This window comes from Acomys russatus, chromosome 30, assembly GCF_903995435.1.
Source record: "Acomys russatus chromosome 30, mAcoRus1.1, whole genome shotgun sequence".
NCBI classification, from domain to species: Eukaryota; Metazoa; Chordata; class Mammalia; order Rodentia; family Muridae; genus Acomys; species Acomys russatus.
Window position 1 is genome coordinate 15,697,171 of NC_067166.1, and position 22,405 is coordinate 15,719,575.

Sequence of the window (22,405 nt, forward strand, 5' to 3'; positions counted from 1 at the left end):
TTCCATTTCAGCCGACTCAGCAGAAAATGCACACAGCCACCAAGAGCAGAAACAATCCCCCAGTGGTGTTTGCTGTCCCCACACACTGCACGTCCCTAGGAGAAACCATTCAAGATTCTTTCCCATTCCAGAGACCTGAGAAACCATCACCTTCCTCTCCCCCCACTGTCTACCCTTCTCCCTTGTCATCACTGCAGCAGCACCACCTTGAACCCTCAGACTGTGGTACCATTCAGGAGTCCTGGGAGAGCACTTCTCTTACTTTAGAAAGAGTTACATACAGCGCTATCCATCTGACCTCCTGAAGTTATGGATATGCCTCTCTTAGTAAAAGTATTTGGCTGTGCATTCCCAGTATGTATTGGGGTGTGTGTGTGCGTGCGTGTGTGCGTGCGTGCGTGCGTGCGTGTGTGTGTGTGTGTGTGTGTGTGTAAGCATATGTTTCAGCATGCTGACATTGTATACATAGAAAAATAAAGAAAATACAACACACAAAAAATAAAGGCACAGAAAAGTAATTAGTACCTAATTAGTAGGAATCTTCCTCACTAGATTGCCTTGTGCCTTCTGCTTTGTAGAACACTGATGTAGCCAGCAACTTGAAGGGTTAATTTTATGCCTTATACTAAATTGGTTTATAAATCACATACACAGTTCACACAGTGTGGTGTGCACACATATCCACCTACTCCTTTATGGACTGCTATACGTCTCCCGTGATGAGTTAGCCATCCTTGTGTTGGGCTGCGTGTCCTCCTCCGAGCCTGGTTCTTCTCTGTGTTGCCAGGCTAACTCCTCATCTAGTGCTTGCACCAGCAGCAAGACCGTCCTCTGTCAAGCCGCCCCCACCCCCTAGTTGCTGGCTTTCACGGCTCCTTTGTCTTCTCTGAGGGTCTCTCATCTCCTGTTCAGGAAGCTCTGTGCTTCTCACAGTCACTCTTCTGTCCCTTATCCCTCACTGCCCTGGGTTCCTCTCCCATCTGGTCAACATTGCTGAGGTAAGCATTACTGCTGCTTCTTTAATCCTCAGTTTAGGCCTCCCTGCAGATCTGGCACAGGCTTTCCTTCACAGCCACTCATCCCGTCTGTCCCCACCAGTCCCTTCCCCTGTTGTCCACAGCCTGGCACCATGCCCTTTTCAGTGTGTCCTCTTTCTCCTTGTCACCTTCTTTTCTTGCCCCTCCTAATTTACATTTCTAATTATCTGCTAGACATCCCAGAATATAAGATAATTAAAGCCAAGTTGTTTTGTGTAGAACCCAGATTCCTCTTTAATGTGCCGTCATTCACCCAGTTGCTCTCATTGTAAAGTTCAAAGACTCTGTCTGTCCATCACTGACTCTGTCTCTTCTAATTCTAGACTGTCTGTAAAACATCTCACCATCCCCATTCTAAATGCTCCTTGGTCCAGAGAAGCATCGTGGTCTAGAAGAGTAGCAGACTTTGGGGGCAGGAACATTGGTCCAGAACCCAGCACTGCTCCTTACAGTTGTGTGGCCCTGGGTGTGTTGATTAAATTCTCTTCTGGTTTTTGGTTTTGAGTGTTGCTGACACTCATGCCCAGGGCCTTATTTATCCCAGCAAGCATTCTGCCACTGAGCCACACCTGCAGCCTCTCTGGTTGTCCTACCAGTAGATTTTATATAACAGAAACTGCCTCTCAGTCGCTGTTAGGATTTAGTGAGTAAGATACACAGTAAATGCTAAGAACATATGTCCCCTCTACCAGACTTATGTGATCTCCCTACCTTTGCCAGTTTCTAAGTTATAGATGGGATCTGTGCTCAAGGTCTCCAGTGATTTGTCATTGCTTTAAGAAACATTAACACTGGACTAGAGGGATGGTACCCTGGGTAAGAACACTTGCTTCTCTTCCAGAGTACCCAAGGTCCATTCCAAGCACTTGCATTGTCTTGCTTCAAGGGATCTGGTGTCTCTTCTGGCCTCTTGAATGCCCATATGGATCCACAAACACACGCACATAAATAAAAAAGAATCTTTAGAAATTAGACACTGGAAGTGCTCGGTGTTGGTTCTGTGAATAAAGTATGCGGATCCCTCGTTGACCGCACTTACCATTACACTTCAGAGAAGAGGCAGGAGCTGCCTAAGATTTCAGGCCACAGCCTTGAGCTGGAGCTGTCCATAGAAAACTAGGGTGAGTGAGCATGCTGTATAAGGCCAGCTCTGTGCCTTGAGCCTCGTCCATGGCCTCCCCTGGCTGCTCACCATTCTTAGTACACAAGCCTAGGCACAAGGCTCTCTTCCCTTTGCAGCAGTAAAGCAAACAGGCCTGGGCCACACCTTCCCCATTTCTCCAGTGCCCTGGTCACTCCACTACACAGGAAGTTTCTCTCTGTCCCAGTGGACCTGTGATAAGGTCCAGTCTCACCTTAAATTCCCATAGTACATAAGATCACAGCTTTGTTGCAAATATAAACAGGGCATTGCTGGTGTGCCTTCAATAACCCAAGTGTGGAAATGTGAGGTAGCTTACATGAAGAGTGTCTGGAGTGGGGTAGGAGGGTAAATTTGTGGTAGAGCACTGTCTAGCATGCATCAGGTTTGGCCCCAGTACTAGGAAGAAGAAAATCAGTAGCAACTTAAGATGTAGTAGGCTTCATGTTCCTTCTGTTAGTCCCTCCATCTCCCTACGCTGATGTAGTGTACAGTGTATCTGTAGCACCCGCCTCCCAAGCTACCTTGGCCTTGCCCGTTGCTTCTCCTTGCCCGTTGGGACGCAGTGGGACCTGAAAGGAATAGTCCCCTGTAGACAGCTCAGGGAAACTTGTTTTCCTACCGCAGGAAAAGGGACAGATCTGATTGGCTCGTTTATTCACCACGGCATCACCTTGTTCCTTCTTCAGCTGAAGTGTAAAGGTGGTGCCTGGTGATTGAGCAGCCGTCTGATAGTCATAAGGCAGCCGGCTTCCTGTGCACGGGGGCGTGGAAAGCCAGAGAAGTCTGGGTCCTTGGGTGTCCTAAAGCTGGTATTCTAGAAAGCTAAACACCTGTGTCTCCAGCAGCTCTTAGCTAGAGCCCCTGCTTGTCTACAGCCAAGTGCACCCCTACAGGTTGCGCTCATCAGCCGACCTCAGCGTCTTTATTGATAGGACTAGCATGCAGTGTAAGGACGCAATCACACTCTGTTGTTCTCCATTCAGCACCAGAAACAGGGTTGTCACAGTTGTCACATTTGCCAGCTCCTGTCAGTTGAAACAACTTTCATGTCAATGAATAACACAATTAGAAGGTAACATTTTTAGTTAAAAAGGGAAGTTTGGAGCTGTGGCCTGAGTTAGCTCCTCACAAGACACATAAAGGTGAAAGAGAGAACCAAGTCCACATAGTTGTCCTGTGACCGCCACACTTAGGCATGCATGCGCACAAGCACTCACCACACAGCTTAAGCACATTAGATAAATAAAGAAAAGAGAAAATTTGCAGTTTTTATTTTGTTGCAGATAAAGAATAAGTAACAAAAGCCAGATAGGGTGGCACATTCCCATAATTCCTGTGCTTGAGAGGTAGAAGCCAGTCTGGATTACAAAAGCCCTTGTTAGAACAGTGAGACAATGGCGATTACAATGCTGAGGGGCTAGCGCTGTAGCTCGTTTGGTAGAGTGCCTGCCTCGCCTACAGGAAGCCTTGGGCTGTGTCTTCAGTAAGCACAACGAGCAGTGGTACAGGCTGCAACGCCAGCGTCCTGCAGGCAGAAGCAGGAGGGCCACACGTTTAACTGTTTCTGTTATACTGTGCAGTGTTTAAAAGTGTGTGTGTGTGTGTGTGTGTGTGTGTGTGTGTTTTTAAAGCATTTGGTCATCTTTGGATCTTTTTTTTCTTTAGCACCAAGGATGATTGCTTCAACGTCAGCATCCAGCCACCTGTTGGGGAACTGCTTTTACCTGTGGCCATGTCCGAGAAAGACTTTAAGAAGGAACAAGGTGAGAGGTGACTCAGTTTGCTAGAAAGTTCTGTACTAAACAGTATACACCTGTGCTTGCAGCCAGGCCCTAGGATTTCCACGCCTTCCCAGACATCAACAGGCCAGCGTGCACTCTTCCCATTATTTTCTAATGTGTGCACTCATACTTTAAAAGTACATGTCTATGTATATTCCTGGCAGCCTTGGAAATCAGTTAATATGTCTTTAAAATAATGGACTGCCCCTTAACCAGTTGTTCACTTTGAGAGTTGTTTTTAGCCTTGCACTATGCTCATGTGTGTTAAATTCCAGGAACTGGAGACTCACTGATGTTCTACCACTGTAAATCTTAGGTCTGCATTTGTTTGTGTTTTGTTAGAAAGCTGGTTTCTGTCTCTGTCTGATGTGTTTTTCCGTGGTACACGTAACACACTTTACCCTTCAGAATAAAGCCCTAATTGTACTATTGAAATAACCTCTATTTTCTTTTGACTGAATTCTATTAAAGAAATACTTTGACTAAATCACATCTGAAAGGTTTTAAAGTAACACACCAAAGAAAATATGTGCAGCAGAATGCAGCTGTTAATACTGTTTTTGCCCAGAGTCAAGCACTTTCTAATAAAACTGGGGGGCCTTTTTTTGTATGGATACGGGGGAAATGCTGATTTTATATGTTTTAAGAACGGTGTTCATCAGCAATGTCTGGGGGTATCATTGAAGATCCTTTTATCTGGAGGTCGCTCTTCCAGGAATTACTGCACACGCAGAACACCCTGGCTGAGGAGAGACCATGCTTCCTGGCACGAGGTGATTTTAGTGTCCAGTTTATCTCACCCCAGCCCTGTCTGTGGGATCAGAGAGTCCTGTTGGAAGCACCCCACCACAAAACCTCAGACAATACTGTCAGTGTAGAATCTCCCCCGGCCCCCACCCTGCCTCAGACCTTGCTAAATGGGTTTTAAAAGGGATAACTAAATTCAACTTTGCACTTGTCTAAAGTTGAATCTTGCTGTAGAAGAAATTATCTCTGTGGCTTTCTTTTTCCAATGACAAATGAATTGATTCTCGTGTTTGCTGTTCTGCCCTTTGCTGGCTAAAGCCTGCCTCTCTGCTTTACATCTGCTCAGCAAACCAAGGTGAGTGGCGCACCAGGGCAAAAGGCGCCCACTACAGGGGACAGCCTGCTTTCGGGGTTCAGCTCAAGTCTATACTGCAGATTACCGCATGCCCTTGCTGTCCCTCCACTTTGTTTAGAATACTTGTGATTTTCATCAAATGTTTTATACCCTGCTGTGACTGAGGGATTTTTCGCTGACTAGCCATACAGAACCGCAAGTGCACAAGAGAGGCACACACGGAGAGTAGCCGCCGTCCTCTGTGGGCTTGTTGCCAAAATTCCTTTTTCTTCTGCCATTTTGCTCCTATAGTTGTTGATTATTTGTCTGAATAAATCTGGCAGCTGTTTGCTATGTTTAATAGAGCAGAAAGGCTACTCTGAATAAAGCTATTTGAAAATGTGTTTATATGAAGTGTTTGTAAATCCTCGCAGGTCTCTTGGCGTCTCTGTATCATTCTCTCTGTCTTCCTGAATTCATCCTTTGATGCGGGACTTGATGCTGGCAGATTTGCCACAGGCTTTTTCAGTACCATCGTTTTAGTTATGGGTTCCAGCGGGTTTGGTAATAGAGGTCTCAATCCATAACTTCACACATGGGTTTGTGAGACTGCTTCAGGAAGGGATCTGAGCTGTCACAGAAGACCCCTTAAGGTGCCTTGCCAGTGGGAAATCCTTAAACCAAATTGAAAATCAGTTGTTTATACTTTGTCAGTGTAAAGTTCTAGAAGGTAAGATGCAAGTAAATGGAAGAAGTGTGTTTGTTTTGTTACACACTGGCTTTAAAAGCTGTTTCTACTTTAATAAATACACTTAACATAATTAGTATCTCATTTCACAGGGCATAGATTTTAAGACTCAAAAAGCACATTAAGTGTATTCATTAGGATTGAGAAATTATAAAGAAGAAACAGGAAGACTGAAAGTATGGAAAAATGCTAGACGTGGTTGTAACAGGCACTGTACGTTCATATTCCTTAAAACTAAAGCTTTGTTTCAAGTATGTTACCTGATTCGTCACTTTCTCTCAGTGTTGAACACTCGTGGCCAGAACGGCAGGAGTGGAGGCCAGGAGCTCAGGCAGACTGCGCTGTGTGTGGAAAGTGCTGTAGTAGTCGTGCTGTTGACCCTTGGGCTGAAGTGCAGTTTAATTGTGTGAGTTTGGAGCGTTCCGGTTAGTTGATGAGCTACGTGTGAGAGTCTTCCGATACTGTAGAGTGCACTGAATGGGTGAGTTTAGTTTCTGCAGACAGGACTCATTTCGGAGCCTCGGGCCGGTGGTTCACCCAGGCGGCCTGCTTTGCACCCTTCTCTTCCTGTCACGTTAAATTGCAAATCTAAACTCTGGAAAGAGGTTTTGAGGGAGGATTTCATTGCATTCCTTGGTTTTCATTTTAGCCTTTATTAACATCCAATGAGCCTAAATTAAAACTTGTCTGATACCTTGAACAAAATGTTGTTAAGTTCCAGTGAAGCCACAGCCCTTCCCTCGGACAACTTCAGAGTGTTTCCCTGAACGCTTACTTGTATACAGGTTTGGGCAAACATTAATGATCACTGGTGCACTTTTTTTTCTTGTTAATTCGAGAATACCTGATATGTTTTCATTAAGCAAAACCTCTGGTTTAAGAAACCTAGAATGCTTGCCTAATTTTATTGTGATTTATGCATCCATCTTATGGGCTCCTAGCTCGCAAGATGCTAATTCCTTAAATGGTCAGACATTTGCTATTTTCTGGCCCTTAACTACCACAAGCAATCATATTTGATGCCCCTTAATTAGAGCACCTTTCCCTTTCCAGGTTCCTTTCCACCTCAGCAATCGAGACAATACATTTGCTTACCATGCTGCTCTCCTAAGTGTGCTTTTGCATGTAAATTAATCTTGATTCAGTTTACACTGTCATGCTGAGTGGTACAAATTGCCTATAACAATAAAACAGCATGAGTTAAAAATAAAGGGGGGTGGAAAGGCAGATTGAACGTGTACCTTACTCGATAGGATGTTACTTTGCTTTATGCCAATACATTAGCTGACGATAATGAATCTTCTGTTCTGAAAAGCATGGTTTAGTTGATTTTTTTAATTTTACTTCAATGGAGCAGTACCTTGTCTTTTATAGAACAAGTTAGACAAACCATTAATGACAAGAGTGTTAAGGTTAAATATGAAGCAATGCATTCACTTCTCTGAGTGCTATCCATCTTTCCATTTGCAGGAGCTTGACAAAAGGACTGGCTTTGTGCAGCATTTCCTTTAATTACATGCTGTGGGAAACAGGCTTTTAACATAAACATAGTTGCATTCATTTATTCAGCGGTTGCTCTTCAATAGAGCTTAATGGAGACGGTTTAAATCCTAAATGAGTACACACATCTCCCGGCAGTCTTATGTCAGCCTCTGCGCTTCACTTAAAAGCACAGTTTGGCTGCCTGTGCAGTTGTTAAAGCTTCTGCCTAATGTTGAAGTGAAACGGCCTAAGACAGAACGTAGTGTTCCTGGGGCTTGAAAGTGGCTACGAGGCGCGCTGCTTGCTGGACCTACGTGGTTCTGGGTTTCATCTGATGGATAGGAACAGGGCTTGCGCAGTCATGTCAGTCTTATGTGTCTTTCTACTACTGATCAGATTTAAATTTAATTGTTCAGATTTCCTCTGCAATAAATAACTAAAGTGCATATATAGGCTTGGGGGTTAGATAAATACTGTATGTTTTTTGAAAACATGAAATCAAAATGTACTATTTGCATAAACTGTATGGTGCTGTGCACATGATGAAATGTCTCAAAAAGCTATTGTGTTTGATAGACACCATTAGTGTTCCTGCCTTGTGTCACAGATGCAAATAGATGGCATTTGCTGACATCATTGTTTTTATCCCAGGTACTAAACTTCAAATTTTTCCCAAGAGTTTGGTATATAGTTGAGTGTGTTGCCTGAGTGTTCCCACAGTCAGCTCTAATGTTGAGTGTGTTGCCTGAGTGTTCCCACAGTCAGCTCTAATGTTAATGTTGTTGAGTGTGTTGCCTGAGTGTTCCCACAGTCAGCTCTAATGTTAGTGTGTTGCCTGAGTGTTCCCACAGTCAGCTCTAATGTTGAGTGTGTTGCCTGAGTGTTCCCACAGTCAGCTCTAATGTTAGTGTGTTGCCTGAGTGTCCCACAGTCAGCTCTAATGTTAGTGTGTTGCCTGAGTGTTCCTCCCACAGTCAGCTCTAATGTTGAGTGTGTTGCCTGAGTGTCCCACAGTCAGCTCTAATGTTAGTAGCTGGTGTTCACTGTGGGTCTGTTCGTGATTTGATTTCTCTTAGTTTCTGTTTATGTATTTATTGAAATGTTCTGAAATTACTGTCAAACTTTTCTCACGTTAAAAATTCCTATCTGTTTCTGCTCGCCAGACAAGTGGCTTTGTTGTTGAGTATAGCTTGGAGCGTCAGTGTTCTAGAGCTGTGTAACTGTTGAGTGACTTCCAGTCACTGCTGCCATCATGGAGCTGTCACTTGGAAGCCACTCATCAAGTGCCACAGCTGGGCTGGATCGCTGCACTTGTTGTCATGTGGTGTGGTGTTAATCTTGAACAGGTGGAATAGCTAGCGACATTAAATAAGTATATACCCAAGTAAGAGCAGGGCCGTTTACATGGCGCACAAAGGTAAAAAGGTTTTACTTGAATTCTTAGGTTTTATCCTGTACTAGTTAAAATCAGATTTATGAAGATTGTTCTGTTTGTTTGTTTTCACAGCATCTTACGTATTTTCCTACACAGCAAAGTTTATTTTTGTCTTAGAGACACTGGTATTGTTTTAATTTTATGTACTTCATACACTGTATTGTAAAGTAGTATCTATTCCTTTCATTAAGAAAATTTTTACAGTTTGTAAGCTTAGAGCTGTTCAGATCCCCTTCTCAACAAGGCCGGCTGACGGAGCCTCCTTTGCCGTTACAGGAGCGCTCACCGGCATGAATGAGACTTCGGCTACCGTCATCGCCGCACCGCAGAACTTCACCCCCTCCATGATCCTCCAGAAGGTTGTAAATGTCGCCAACCTCGGTGCTGTGCCTTCCGGCCAAGATAACATACACAGGTGGGCTCACTAACCTGTGCCATGGGGAGAATGTGTATTTACAAGCGTAACTTTTAACCCATTGTGAGCTTTGGCAGTAATAAGCATGCGCTCTGGTGGTCTGCTTGATCAATAGGTCTGGGCAAAGTCCCATCCCAGTCATAGCATCCTTCTGATACGGACATGGCTGCTTCTGAGGGATGCTCAGACAACAGTTGCGTTTTCTTAAGATAGCCTTTATAAGCTGTTAAGAATCCACCGTATTTTTCTGGATTTGGGTTTCTAGGGAAACTCTCCTCTCACAGTAGACTAGGGCACTGGGCACTACAGATGCAGCCTTCCCCGATGCGCACTCCCTTCAGCCTGCTTCCTGTTTGTCAGGGGCTGCTGGGCAGCCAGCATGCCACGTGCATCTTCTGTGCCCAGCCCGAGCACCTGCTCACCCTTGGGCACCTGCGTGGAGCCCAGCATCCAGGTCCTGAGACCCAGTGACAAGTGTGGTTCGTATTCACAGTCTATTCTGGGGATGCCCGAGGCTTCGAGTGAACGAGAGGACTCACTGCTTATCCACATGGTTGTTTAAGAGGCCTTTGCAAACTCAAAGGGGTCGTTTCAAACTACACTTTTGTCATACAGATATATACATGCTGTATTTGCTTTGTTCTTTCTCATATGGTCACGAGTTACAGAAGTAAATCTGGGCACATCAGGCCTGTTGTGTATTGTTTCTTCTCTGTATTGGTGAGGAAACGGAGGAGGCTGCATGTGAAGCAGGCCATGGGTGGCAGTTACGCACTTACCTTCACCGCTTATTTGGAAATGGGTGGAAAGCTAAAGCAAGGGCTGACCTAAAATCCTGGGATAGCTACAGAAGCACAAGCCTGCCCTCGGCAGCTGTCTGATTGCTCTGTGCTCACTGAGACAGCCGGAATCAGGTGTGTGTGTCACTCAGCACACAGGTGCGCTTTGGTTTTATTTTTCTTTACATCAGGACAAGGGGGTGGGCTGTTGGGTAAATTGCCCAAGAACGCTGAGGTTTACATTTCGTAATTTATAAGAAACTGTCCATCTCATGGAGGGTGGTGATTAAAGTAACCAAATGGAGGAAAGGTCATCACACCAACACACAGTGCCAGCGCAACTGCCTGTCAAGTGACGCTGCCCAACAGGAGAGAAAAGGGAGCCTTTCTCAGGAAAAGGAAAGCCCTGGATTCCGAGTATTCCTGGTGGAGTTAGTTTTTTCTCTTGTACAGGGCAAGCAGGCGCTTCACTGCTGAGCTGTCCAGCCCTGACTACTTCCTCTGCTTCCTCTAATATTTATGAGTTCTGAAACTATGAAAACATGCGGATGTCATGGCAGGCTTTAACTTCTGGCTTCCTGTGAAGTGCTCGCCTCTAGAGCTGCAGTGCCCTGCCGCCTTCTCGGCTCTCCTGTGGCACGGAACCCCGGAAGCCATTGCTCATGCCCAGCTCTGCTTTAGTTCCTGTAAGTGAGCTGGTTGCTTGTGGTTTTTGCTCTTTGGGAAACAAAGGTCAGTCTTGCAGATTTTTATTTCTGGGATGTAAAGAAGTAAAATTGCCTTCTTAAATTAAGCTAAATACTGTGAAAGCTATCTTCCTACCTGAGACGGTCTAAGAAGGACAAGTAGCATAGGGTTTTGGGTTGTGTATGTTTTTTTGTTTTGTTTTGTTTTTTGTTTTCCTACCGACAGAAGACAGTTTGTTACAGAAGAGAAAGGCATGCCCAAGAATGGAAGTGGGCTGGAGAGCCAGGACAGGTTTGAGATCAAAAGCCAGCTTTATAATCCTGATAATCACAGAATTCCTGAAGCTGTTCTGGATGTTTGCCACCACTCACCTGGTCAGATGACTTGAATTAAAAACCCCAGGCAGCGTTCAGTCATTACTGCTAATGCAAAGGGGACAGATAACTCAGAGCCACTTACATGTGACTTTAGTGCAGATGTAGCACTCAGCCCTCACGTACCAGGATCTCATGGTGCTTTTCTGTTTTGCTGCATCATTAATGGCCTTGCTCTGGGCTCTGCAACCTGAGGGAGGAGACTCACGGGGAATAATATGTCTATGTAGATTTAATAAACTATGCTGTCCTAACTTACCTCTTAGGTCTGCTACACCTGAAAACGTTTCATATGCGTGTATGTATGTGTGTGTGTACATGTGTGTGTATGTATGTATGTATGTGTGTGTATATATATATTGCCCTAAATATTTTTAAGGCTTTCAGGCCATAAGCACCTCATTATTGTATTTTATTTCAATCGCATTGATTCAGTTTATTTTGCTGATCATCTAACAGTGCCATTCTTTGAATTGTTTATGAAACCTATACCAATGCTTTTAATTTCACTTAAAAGAAGTAACAGTTGCTATTACAGTTTATTAACATGACAGTTTACCAGCTTGTCAGCTGTATTTTGTTACGGTTTAGTGTTTGTTGTCTTACCCATGGGATGTTCTCCTCTCTAAACCTACATATCATCTGCTGGTGAACGACACTGAAATCCTGTGAGGCTTGAGTTTATGAAAGACCCAGGCCAAACATACTCTAATTTTGGAAATAATAATTTGTTTATTATTTTTAAAATAATAAGCATAGAAAGCATTTGGCTAGTAGACTTAGGATAGTAAATTTTGTTATATGTTCTCTTTAATTTTCAAGATCATTTTCTCTCTTACAAGACTTTCAACAATGCCATTCTATTCTTCCTAACCTGTCAAGTGAATAAAATGCCCATTGCCTTGCTATGAAATCACTTATTCCTACAGCTCTCCAATATTTGAATATTTTTGTGTTAAATACCAATTTAAAAGATGTATTAAGCTGGGCCATGGTGGCGCACGCCTTTAATCCCAGCACTTGAGAGGCAGAGACAGGTGGATCTCTGTGAGTTCAAGGCCAGCCTGGTCTACACAGCGAGTTCCAGGACAGCCAGAAAAACCCTGTCTCGAACCCCCCCCCCAAAACCAAGAACAACAACAACAAAAAAAAGCACTAAGAGTTCCTAAGAAAAGTAAACCTTGATGAGTTTGCAGAACTGTGCAACACTACGAAGTGGGAGCTTTCATGAAACAAATACCTGCCATTTCCACAGGAATATCCCTCATTAAGTTAGGGGTAGATTTAGCCAGGCGATGGTAGTGCACACTTTTAATCCCAGCCCTTGGGAGGATAGCCAGGACTACAAGAGAAACCCTGTGTCAAACCCCCTCTCCCCAAAAAAAAGAAAGAAAAAAGAAAAGGGTAGCTGGCCCCAGTAATGTAGACTTGTGCTCAACTACTTGGTGGCTGAGACAGGAGGATAGAAAGTTGAAGGCCTACCTCAGCTACGAAATGAGTTCAAGGTTGGCCTGGACAGCCTAGTGTGAGAGTGACTCTAGAAAGTAAAGCACAGCTGGGAATGCAGCTGAGTGGTGGAGCACTTGCCTGGGGTCAGGCTGCCCACGGCTGCGTCTCCAGTACTCTGAGGAAGGAAGGAAGGACAGAGGGAGGCCAGGGCCAAGTGTAAGTTGTACGAGTTTTACAGAACACTTCAAAGACTTAGGACATCTCCTGAGCAGCTAATACCTTCAAAGATCAACTGAGGAAGTGTACCCACCTTTAAGTAGGTATTTGAACATTATGTTCCTAAACAACTAGTAGCATCAGAAAGCCTGTGTAGTGCTGGAGAGATGGCTCAGAGGTTAAGAGCACTGGCTGCTCTTCCAAAGGTCCTGAGTTCAATTCCCAGCAACTACATGGTGGCTCACAACCACCTATGATGTGATCTGATGCCCTCTTCTGGCCTGCAGGTGTACATGCAGATAGAGCACTGTATATATAATTAACTAATTGATTAATTAATTAAAAAAGAAAGAAAGTCTGTGTACCGTTGACCGTAGGACTCCCCTCTGTCTTTTTACTGCTATTAGAAAAAGGTGCTGGGAGAAGAGCCTTCCCCGCCATCTTCGCTGCCAGCCATCACGCCAGTCTGCTGTTCTCCAGGGCACAGTTACACTTGGGAAGGGGAAGCTTGGGAGTGAGTTCTGTCCTCACCCAAAAGCATTTACTAAAGATGCAGTGGAATAGTTTTCTTTCCTCTTTGAAGAGGTACGCTATGGGGCTCTTTTTTTTTTTTTTTTTTTTTTTAAGATTTTTATTTATTATGTATACAGTACTTCACCTGCGTGTACACCTGCACACCAGCAGAGGACATCAGATCACTTTATAGATGGTTGTGAGCCACTATGTCTGGAAGAGCAGCAGTGCCCTTAACCTCTGAGCTGTCTCTCCAGCACTACACAGGCTTTCTGATGCTACTAGTTGTTTTCAAGACAGGGCTTCTCTGTGTAGTCCTGGCTGTCCTGGGCTCGATTTGTAAACCAGGCTGGCCTTGAACTCACAGCCTGCCTCTGCCTCCTCTAATGCTGAGATTACAGGTGTGTGCCATCATACCTGACTCTCTGTGGGACTCTTTTTTTTTTTTTTTTTTTTTTTTAAGATTTATTTATTTTTATGTATATGAGTGCTCTATCTGCATGTACACCTGTGTGTCAGAAGAGGGCAACAAATCACATTATAGATGGTTGTGAGCCAATGTATGGTTGCTGAGAATTGAACTCAAGACTTCTGGAAGAACAGCCAGTGCTCTTAACCACTAAGCCATCTCTCCAGTCCCACTGAGGGACTCTTAAGTCAAAACTATGAAGTTCTGTGTGAAGGCAGGTGGCCAGCATTCCATAGCCTATGAATGGATTCCACAAAGTCAGGAGATGATGTGTTCTAAGGGAGGCTACCAGGACTAGCTATAGGGATCAAAGGCCAGAAAAGATGTCTAAGAAAAATCCAGTAAACATTTTTTGGTTGGTTGATTGGCTGGTTGGGTTTTTTGTTTGGTTTGGTTTTGATTTTGGTGGGGTTTTTTTGTTTTGGTTGGTTGGTTGGGTTTTTGTTGTTGTTGTTGTTGTTTGTTTGTTTGGCTTGCTTTTGGTTTTTCAAGACAGGATTTCTCTGTGTAGCCCTGGCTGTCCTGAAACTCACTTTGTAGACCAGGCTGGCCTTGAACTCAGAGATCCACTTGCCTCTGTCACCCAAGTACAGGGATTAAAGGGCATTGCACCATTGGTGCCTCTGCTGTGGCAACCACCACTGGGCTGTAGTGTTTCTGAGGAAAACTCCTGTCAACAATGTTAGACCTGAGGTGCCATTGCTCAGTTGGACTGCAGATAAGTAATACTGTACCCAAACCCAAAAACTAAATGTCCATCCGTAACCCCCAATTCTCGAAAGATGGGAGATTGTGTGAAACTCATACACCTCAAGTTCTGTGACAGCTCAGCAGGGACCAGCCCTGGGATCTGCGTGAATATCCCAAAGTCCACAACTTGGGGCAGCCCTCAGTTACCTAACTAGGGATAGTTAACATGACATGGCTAAAACAATACACTTGGGGGCAGGAAGAATGGCTCATTGGTTAAGAGCATTGGCTGCTCTTCCAGAGCTCATGAGTTCAGTTCCCAGCAACCACATGGTGGCTCATAACCATCTATAATGAGATCTGGTACCTTCCTCTGGTGTGCATGAAAACAGAGCTCTCAAATACATAAAATCAGTAAGGGACACTAGTAGTGGGTGAAGGATGCATACTGAGTCTTGGGCCTCATACTCAGGGTTAGGGTTAGGGTTAGGGTTAGGGTTAGGGTTAGGGTTAGGCATCCTATCAAACCTGTGCACTGCCACTGAAGCTACACTTCAGCCTCAGCGAGAAGTCGTTCTTTCGTGAACCTCTCTTAGAGGGACATCGTGTTAGCTGCAGTGGGGCCTGTAAAACAGCCTTCAGCATTGCTACCATGTTCACAGTTCAACATTTGCATCAGTGTTATATATGATGAGGTCTTTTCTTGTCATCTCATGGACAACAGGTTTATCCAGCTGGCTGTGAACTGGGAAATGTGATATCTGGGTGCACACAGATGTTGAACACCCCCATAGCTTCCCAGCGAAGTTGCTGTAGAGCCGCTCTCATTGCTTGCTTGTACTCAGTGCTTCTGCTCCTTCCCCCATATATATGAGTTAAAGATGCACACGATTCTGTCTACCCTTTTTTAATTTTAAATTTGTTGACAAATACAGTAATGATCTTAGGATAAATATTATACTATTTTTACCCTAGTTGCTAAGTACTAAGAAAGCCTGGTGTTCTAAATTGAATGTATCCATGACAGTCTTGGTCACTGATTTATCAATACATGTTAAAGTAGTTTATTTCAGGCTGAAAATTAAATCTTTTTTTTTTTTTTTTTTTTTTGGTTTTTCGAGACAGGGTTTCTCTGTGTAGTCTTGGCCATCCTGGACTCACTTTGTAGACCAGGCTGGCCTCGAACTCACAGCGATCCGCCATCTTATTAAAGTACAGGTACAAGTAACCTTTTAATTCTTAACCTTAAGCTCATCTCAATAAGTCCTATTACCATGTAACTTTAAATGATATTTATAGAGGACAGACTTATGTGGGTTTGTTTTGTTTGTTTGTGGGTTTTTTTGTTTTTTGTTTTCCCCTGCCTCATAAGATCTCTCATTAATCTCTCAAATGGAGAGTTACATCTCAGTGATGAGACTAATAATTGCTTTCTTCCTGAGGTTGTTAAGCTTGGGATAGTGTTCATGGGCTTATGGGGATTTGTTTTGTTTGCTTGCTGTTTGGTTTCAGTTTGGATTTTTACTTGGTGTGGTATGGTTTTTGTTTTGTGATACAGCCTTGCTCATAGCCTGAACTGGCCTGGAACTTGCCTCCGCCTCCCTAATGCTGCGATTATAGGTGTAAGCCACCGCATCTGGCACGGGATACTGTTTTTGTTTATTGATTGTTTTCTTTTCTCATAGAAACTCTAGGAGATTTAAATCCCATGTAATTTTTGAGGATCATAATGAAAGCAATTTTTGCTTAGCCTGTGATATTGACTGTCTCTGTGCACACGTTTCAGAAGCTTCTGAGACTACTGTCAATCCCTATTTAATCTGTCCTGAAACAAGGGTTTGTATAAACATTTATTTATGTAATGATATCTGACTGAGTCTTTTCTCCAAGATGATACTTTTTTGAGTCCAACAGAACTGAGAGTTAGGGAAACATTAGTAACTGGTGCTCCTGCCGCTGGCAGGCAGCTGCCCAGTAGAGGGCAGCACTGCTTTTGGATCCACTCTGGAACCCTGTGGCTCTAGGAGCAGAGTCTCATTTGAAAACAAATGCATACCTCTGTTGATATTACACAGAGAGCCGGTGTAAATATTTCACAAGTAACCAGACTGCAGAGCTCATTTTTCCATTGAAACATTCTGTATTTAACTTTGGTTTAATTTCTCCATTTGTAAGGTAATACCCTATAATGCCATGGTTTACTAAGAATAAATGGACGTTTTCAATGTTAAAAATAACAATGAGAGAAAATTTCTCTGGGTAGACAGTTTTGTCAGGGAGCAATGAAAAGGGGTAAGAATCGGCTTTACTGTGTGATGCCTCTTGTTAACACTGACTCTCCCGACACCCCACCAAGCAGGCAGACCAGGAATGCTGTGGAGGGACAGGGTGCTGTGTTTTCTTAGGGAAATGTACTTAAGTTTTAGCTCTTCTGCATGAAGAATGCATCCTTGAGCTGGTGGGCAGGTGATTTTTACACTACTCTCGTGGTTAGGCCAGGACTCCACAGTCTAATGGACGCCCATCCTCCTCACTCTTCTCACCTGTGTGTGAGAGACACGCGTCACTAGTGTGCCAGGTTTTAAAGCACTTGTCTTCGATAAATACTCTGTTTTAATCTCTTGTAAATTTTTCCTTCCTATTAGTAGTATAATGGACTGAACTTAAAATACAATTTTATAGCAGCAAAGTGGGATTCTTGGCAACATACAAAATCTCTGTCTGTTAAAAATGTCCTACTGTATTAAGCCAAGGCAGTAAAGATTTACAATTTTGAATCCTTTGGAAGATAATGCTCCAAATCACCATGCTTTGTATTGATGTTTAGGGCCTCATTCAAGCCAGGCTTTCTTACATATAATGACTGTGCGACTTCATTACGCATTTGTCAACTTTGGACTAATTATTTTTATACAACGAGGGCAGGGCAGTGCATCCTGTGATCGTCTTTCTTACTAATAGGATTCTGTCTGCTTCAGCAGGCAGTAATTGAAGGCTTCATGTCCAGAGTCAGAGAAAAAGTTTAGGCTGAGTGGGCCATTGTCACAGCTTCTGATAACCAGTAGAACAGAAAGCGGGAGAAAATTGAACTCAGAATAGAAAATCAGAGAGCCGGAAGACTGTCCAAGGGAAGAAAAAGCATGTCGCCAAGCTGTTGTTGGGTGCAGCGAGTCTGCCTCTGCATCAGGAACTCGCGTTTGTGGGAGCTCTGAGGTGGGTGCAGCCTCTTGGAGAGACTTGCACTGCTGAATTTATTCCTTAGAACAGCTGAGCTGTGGTGCTTCCTTTCTTTGAGGAGAGGGGAGCAGTTATGGTCCATAGCCAGCTTTTCACAAATGTAAATGAACTGCAGACAATATATTTATCCAGAATTTATTATCGTGTGATCAGTTTCATCATTCCAACAATAGTTAAAAATTAACTTTTGAAAAGAGTGAAGCTTTTTTTTTTCTCATTTAGGACACAACATGAGCCTTTTTCTTGACTGTTAAGGATTTAAGCAAAGATTAAATATCAATTGCTAGAGATAATAGGCAAGACATTTAGTAAAATGGCATACAGCTGCATCCCAGCCGTTTGCCTTCTCAGCCAGTGACTATAAACAGTGAGTGCCTAGTGTTGGGGTAGCATGGAGCCGTCTTGCGCAGGCCATGGTCTCTGCTGCTGTCACACTTGTTCTCATTTGTGGTTCTCAGGCTTGCTCGTCTCCCGGTGTCCCTCCCTGCTACAGCTCCATTCAAAAAGACTTTATATGCTTCATTCGTGGTAGCTTTGGAAGGAGTAGATAGACGGCACTTAAAAGTGTTTAATCTGTAAGAGTAAGAATTAAAAATATGACAGAGAGTTAAGCCAGGGTGCTTTGACTTACAGTGTATACAAGGTAAGCATGGAATTTTGAAAGGACAAAATCCTCCTTAAGGTTTCCAGCATCATGGTAGGTTAAACACATGCGGGGTAACCTGAGGGATCATCTGCTGACAGGGTATACTTTGGCATCTGTTGAGAGACTGTGTGTGACCTGGATTCATAATGCCTGCTCTGCCATACACTGGCCCTAGGGCCCAGGTAAGTGTTTCCAGGCCTGTGGGCCTCAGCCCCCTCAGCTCTGTCAGCCCCCTCAGCTCTGCCTAGGTCGGATGAAATGAGCGCCTCTAGTCACATGATATAAACAGTAGCTACTTTACCGTCACCCGAACTTCTATCTCCTGTCAAACTATCACAGTAGGACCATGTTTGAGGCCAAGTACTGAGGACCTGTCACCCATCACACTTAGCATCTATTTACAAGATTCCTAACTATTGTTTGTTAGCTAGTATTGTTTCCATAACTATAAATGTATGCTATAACATGTCCTGTTCAGCCTGTTTGGCTTAGTAACTTTGGGGAGTGGCTTTGCCTTCCACAGAGCCAACGAAGCCAGTTGTAATCATGCTATGTTCCAATTAAATCCATTCTCTTTGAACTGTGAAGTGGGTGTGTTGGAACATCTGATCTCCTGGTCCCTGCTTTAAAGCATCACTTCCAGGCTGTGTGCTGCCTTTAGACACAGCTGCCCGCCTAAGGGACGGCGGCGCGCTCGGTTGCTAGGGTGCTTGCTTAGCGCTCTGCCACTGAAGTCTAAGCAAACACCTCTGCTTTCATGTTCCTGGTCTTTCAGGCCCTGGGAGTTTTGTAACAGGATTTGAAAAACATGCCCAAGATACTAATTTTAATCTCTGTAAATGTACTGACATTTGTCTTTGCCTCATCAGTGTTATTGTGACACAGAGTTTTTAAAGCTCTAAGTTTTTAATGAAGAGACATAAAATGTGCCTTGGGGCTGTGCAGTCCTGAAACTCACATGGCCCTTTGTGTTCCTATTCAGGCATAATCTTCTCTGAGGTCCCAAGGCACAAGTGTTAAGTAAATAAAGGGACTAAGAAGACTGTTGTTTACATAACTATAGCCCTGTCAGAAATAGAGATCTCTGTTGAAATATTTGTTGAATGAATTACAAGTATGGTGGCCAAATCTGTGGAGAGAGTCGGTAGATGAGTGGGAGTATAGAGCCAGTGTACCCTGGTGACTGGGTTAGCCAACTATAGAAATAGCTTTTCTTTTATGAAGCTAAGCGGCCTTTAAAGTTAGACAAAGAGGCTGGGGAGAAGGCCCAGTGGTTGAGCACGCTCACTGACTCCCCAGAGGTCCTGTGTTCAATTCCTGCACTGGGTGATTCATAACTGGCTGTCTTCAACTTTAGGGGACCCCACCCCCTCTTCTAGATTCTGTGCCCCCCACACGTACAGACACGCGCATGTATACATAAAGATAATTCTTAAAATTTAGACAAAAGAAATGCATGAATCTGTAAGAGGTGAGGGGGAGGCATGTATTCTCACTGAGGGAAGATGGAGGTGTCCAGAGTGCCTAACCGCTTGTGTGTTTATACAAAAAGCAGACAGATAATGGAAGGCTTAAAAGACCTCCTTAGGAACATGGCTGTGGTTTACACTCCTAAACAGGTTTGCCTCTCTGTAGGAACTATCTTTCCAGTTCCTGTAAGTTTTCAGTATGTTTGAAGGCGCGTAGGAAATGGTTGGAATGATTGCTGGCTTGCTTTGCTAATGAGCCATTAGCTAGCATTTTGCTCTGTGTTGTCACAAGTGCTGTCAATATTTTCATCCAAGTAAGAAGAGTATAGTTGCTTTGTTTTTGTTGAATTATTCTAAGTGTTGAAGAACTAATTTTCATCATTCTCTTTAGGCCAAACATGGCTTGTTAGAATTTTAAAAAGAAAAAGAATCTAATGTGTTAGGTAAGATCTTGATGTCATTTTTAAAAACCCAAAAAAGAAATTACTTTTCATTTAAAGAGAATCTGCTTCCTGCTTAAGTGGCTAATATTTTAATTAAGTCGGGAGTGAAGTTTTTCTGAGTGTCTCCTGATAAACTCCTTCTTTTATGTTGATGGTAATTAAACAGATCCCTGAGGACACCGCAGGCTCTGTTCGAGGCCCATGCTAATTGTCAGACATGAGACACTGACCAGTTGGTTTGCTCTTGAATAGTCCGCAGCATGCTGTCAGCTCGGCAGTTTTATTTTTATGTATTGTGAGCTGTTGTCAGGGCTAACTGGGTGCCATTGTGGCTGAAGATGTTGCACAAATTGAGGCAGATGGCTCAGATTCAGACACGTGTCATCCACAGAGGGGAAAGGGGATTGGCCCTGCAAAGTGGGGTCACAGCAGGTCACAGACCTGCTCCACACTTGTTAGTGTTTTCAAAAGCTCATGTGCAGCAACTTTGTTTTTCTCCAGTCATCCCTGCAATCAGATTCCCTCCCCCCAAAATGTGCAGAACGTGGTCCATGAGGGGAAAATGGAAGCATAGATGGGGGCGTCAGTCTTTCTCCCAGTCTGAGCTCCACTGTGCATGCAGAATGAAGTAGCAGAACTGACAGAAGTTCATTGTGCCTCCAGCAGCTTTTCAGTCGATTGTGGTGTTAAAAGGCTAGTTTTGCTTTTAATTCCATGTAATTAGTAGGTTCTTCATGTCTTGGAATTTAGTAATAGCACATTAGATCTCAAGTTCCCTCTATTATATCCTAAAGCAAAAAGAAGGATCTAATGTCCTGAATATTAAATAGGGGCATGGGGTGGCACTTGGCTGTCATGTGACTTTGTCTCATGTCACTATTAACAGTAGAGATTGAATTTGAATATTTTACATGAGTGACTTGTCTGAGACTTAGGAAGAATTTTATAAGGTACATAAAATGATCTAACTTCTTACACAATTCTTTTCAGATAAGAGGAATTAAAATTCCAAGCTCTTTGAGAAAGGTACCTTTTCTTAGTATGTTTTAAAAATAAGAATATGGTGGCATATTTGAAACAGCCCTATGCATGGTAAAATGTGAATGAATGGGTGTGTCCGTGTCCTAAGTACATCAGGGCATGTGGAGAATGCCCACATGCATCTGCCATACAAACTAATAAGTAAACAGGCTTCCTTTTCTTGTTCTGTTTAAAAAAATGTGCTAGAGTGGCCTGTGTGTGGTAAGCTCGGGCTGGGCGGCTTATTGATTGTTCTAACGAATGCTTGGCTGTGGGTGTAAAGCAGTGAGGAACCTTCTATAAATTTCATTTAAAAAACAAAAGAGTTGCTTTAAGCCTGTTTGAACATATGCTGTCCCTTCCTTTTCCCCTCTCAGGATAAAACGTCTCTGTTTTATTTTTTCTTGCAGGTTTGCAGCTAAAACTGTGCACAGTGGGTCGCTGATGCTAGTCACTGTGGAGCTGAAGGAAGGTTCCACAGCCCAGCTTATCATAAACACCGAGAAAACCGTGATTGGCTCTGTTTTGCTGCGGGAGCTGAAGCCTGTCCTGTCCCAGGGGTAACCTGCTTGCATCTGGACGTTAGACTCTGGCACACAACAGAAGTGCCTGGCATCCACTGCTGCCGCCTTTCATTTATAGTAACAGCCCTTCCATCTGGCAGCGGGGGAAGAGCGCACTCTTGACATTCTTGTCTTCTGCTTTAGAATGCTGCTCTGTATCTATCATGTATGCGGTCCTTCCCCTCTTCGCTTTGCTAACCAAAGAACATATATTTTACTGTCAGCCTCTCAGCTCCTGGGTCCACGCGGCATTTCCCCTGCCCTCCGACTTCTTTTGGCCTCATCTTCCTTCTGGTTTTTGAGAATGATGGACGTGAATCAGATACCGAAAGTGCATTGGGACTCATCCTTTCTACAGCAGTAAGCAAGCGTCAGCGAGGAAATCATCTAAATGGCCTCCCAGCTTGGTATATGAAAAGGAAACAGCATACTTTTATAAATTAAATGCAAAAAAGAAAAGGCCTCTGCGAAAATCCCATTCTTTGAACTTCCTGATATTGTAATTGGTCATTGACAATTGTCATCATGAAAAATAAGATAAATAAACTAGCATATAAATAGCATTTGCCTCTCCTGACCCTCACTGGGTGAACTTTTTTATTCCAAGGTTTCTGGTCACACTAGGGCTTAGTTAATGAGAGAAAAACTCCTCCCAACAAGGCATAGGGTCTTGTTGGGTTTTGCGTTTCTGTTAGCTTCTCAGAGATGGCTTTCACTGAGCAGCCTA

The 22,405-nt window shown here is 43.6% G+C and overlaps 1 protein-coding gene across 1 annotated transcript in view; it reads left to right on the forward strand.

Annotated features, from left to right (window-relative positions):
- Positions 1 to 22,203, forward strand: part of Ap3b1 (adaptor related protein complex 3 subunit beta 1) — a 202,242-nt gene extending 180,039 nt beyond the window's left edge. Inside the window, exons 25-27 of the mRNA XM_051172495.1 lie at positions 3,847 to 3,944; positions 8,985 to 9,123; positions 21,526 to 22,203. Coding sequence (XP_051028452.1) covers positions 3,847 to 3,944; positions 8,985 to 9,123; positions 21,526 to 21,679 — 391 coding nt within the window. The 3' untranslated portion in view covers positions 21,680 to 22,203. The remainder of the gene's footprint in view (positions 1 to 3,846; positions 3,945 to 8,984; positions 9,124 to 21,525) is intronic.
- Positions 22,204 to 22,405: the final 202 nt, after the last annotated feature.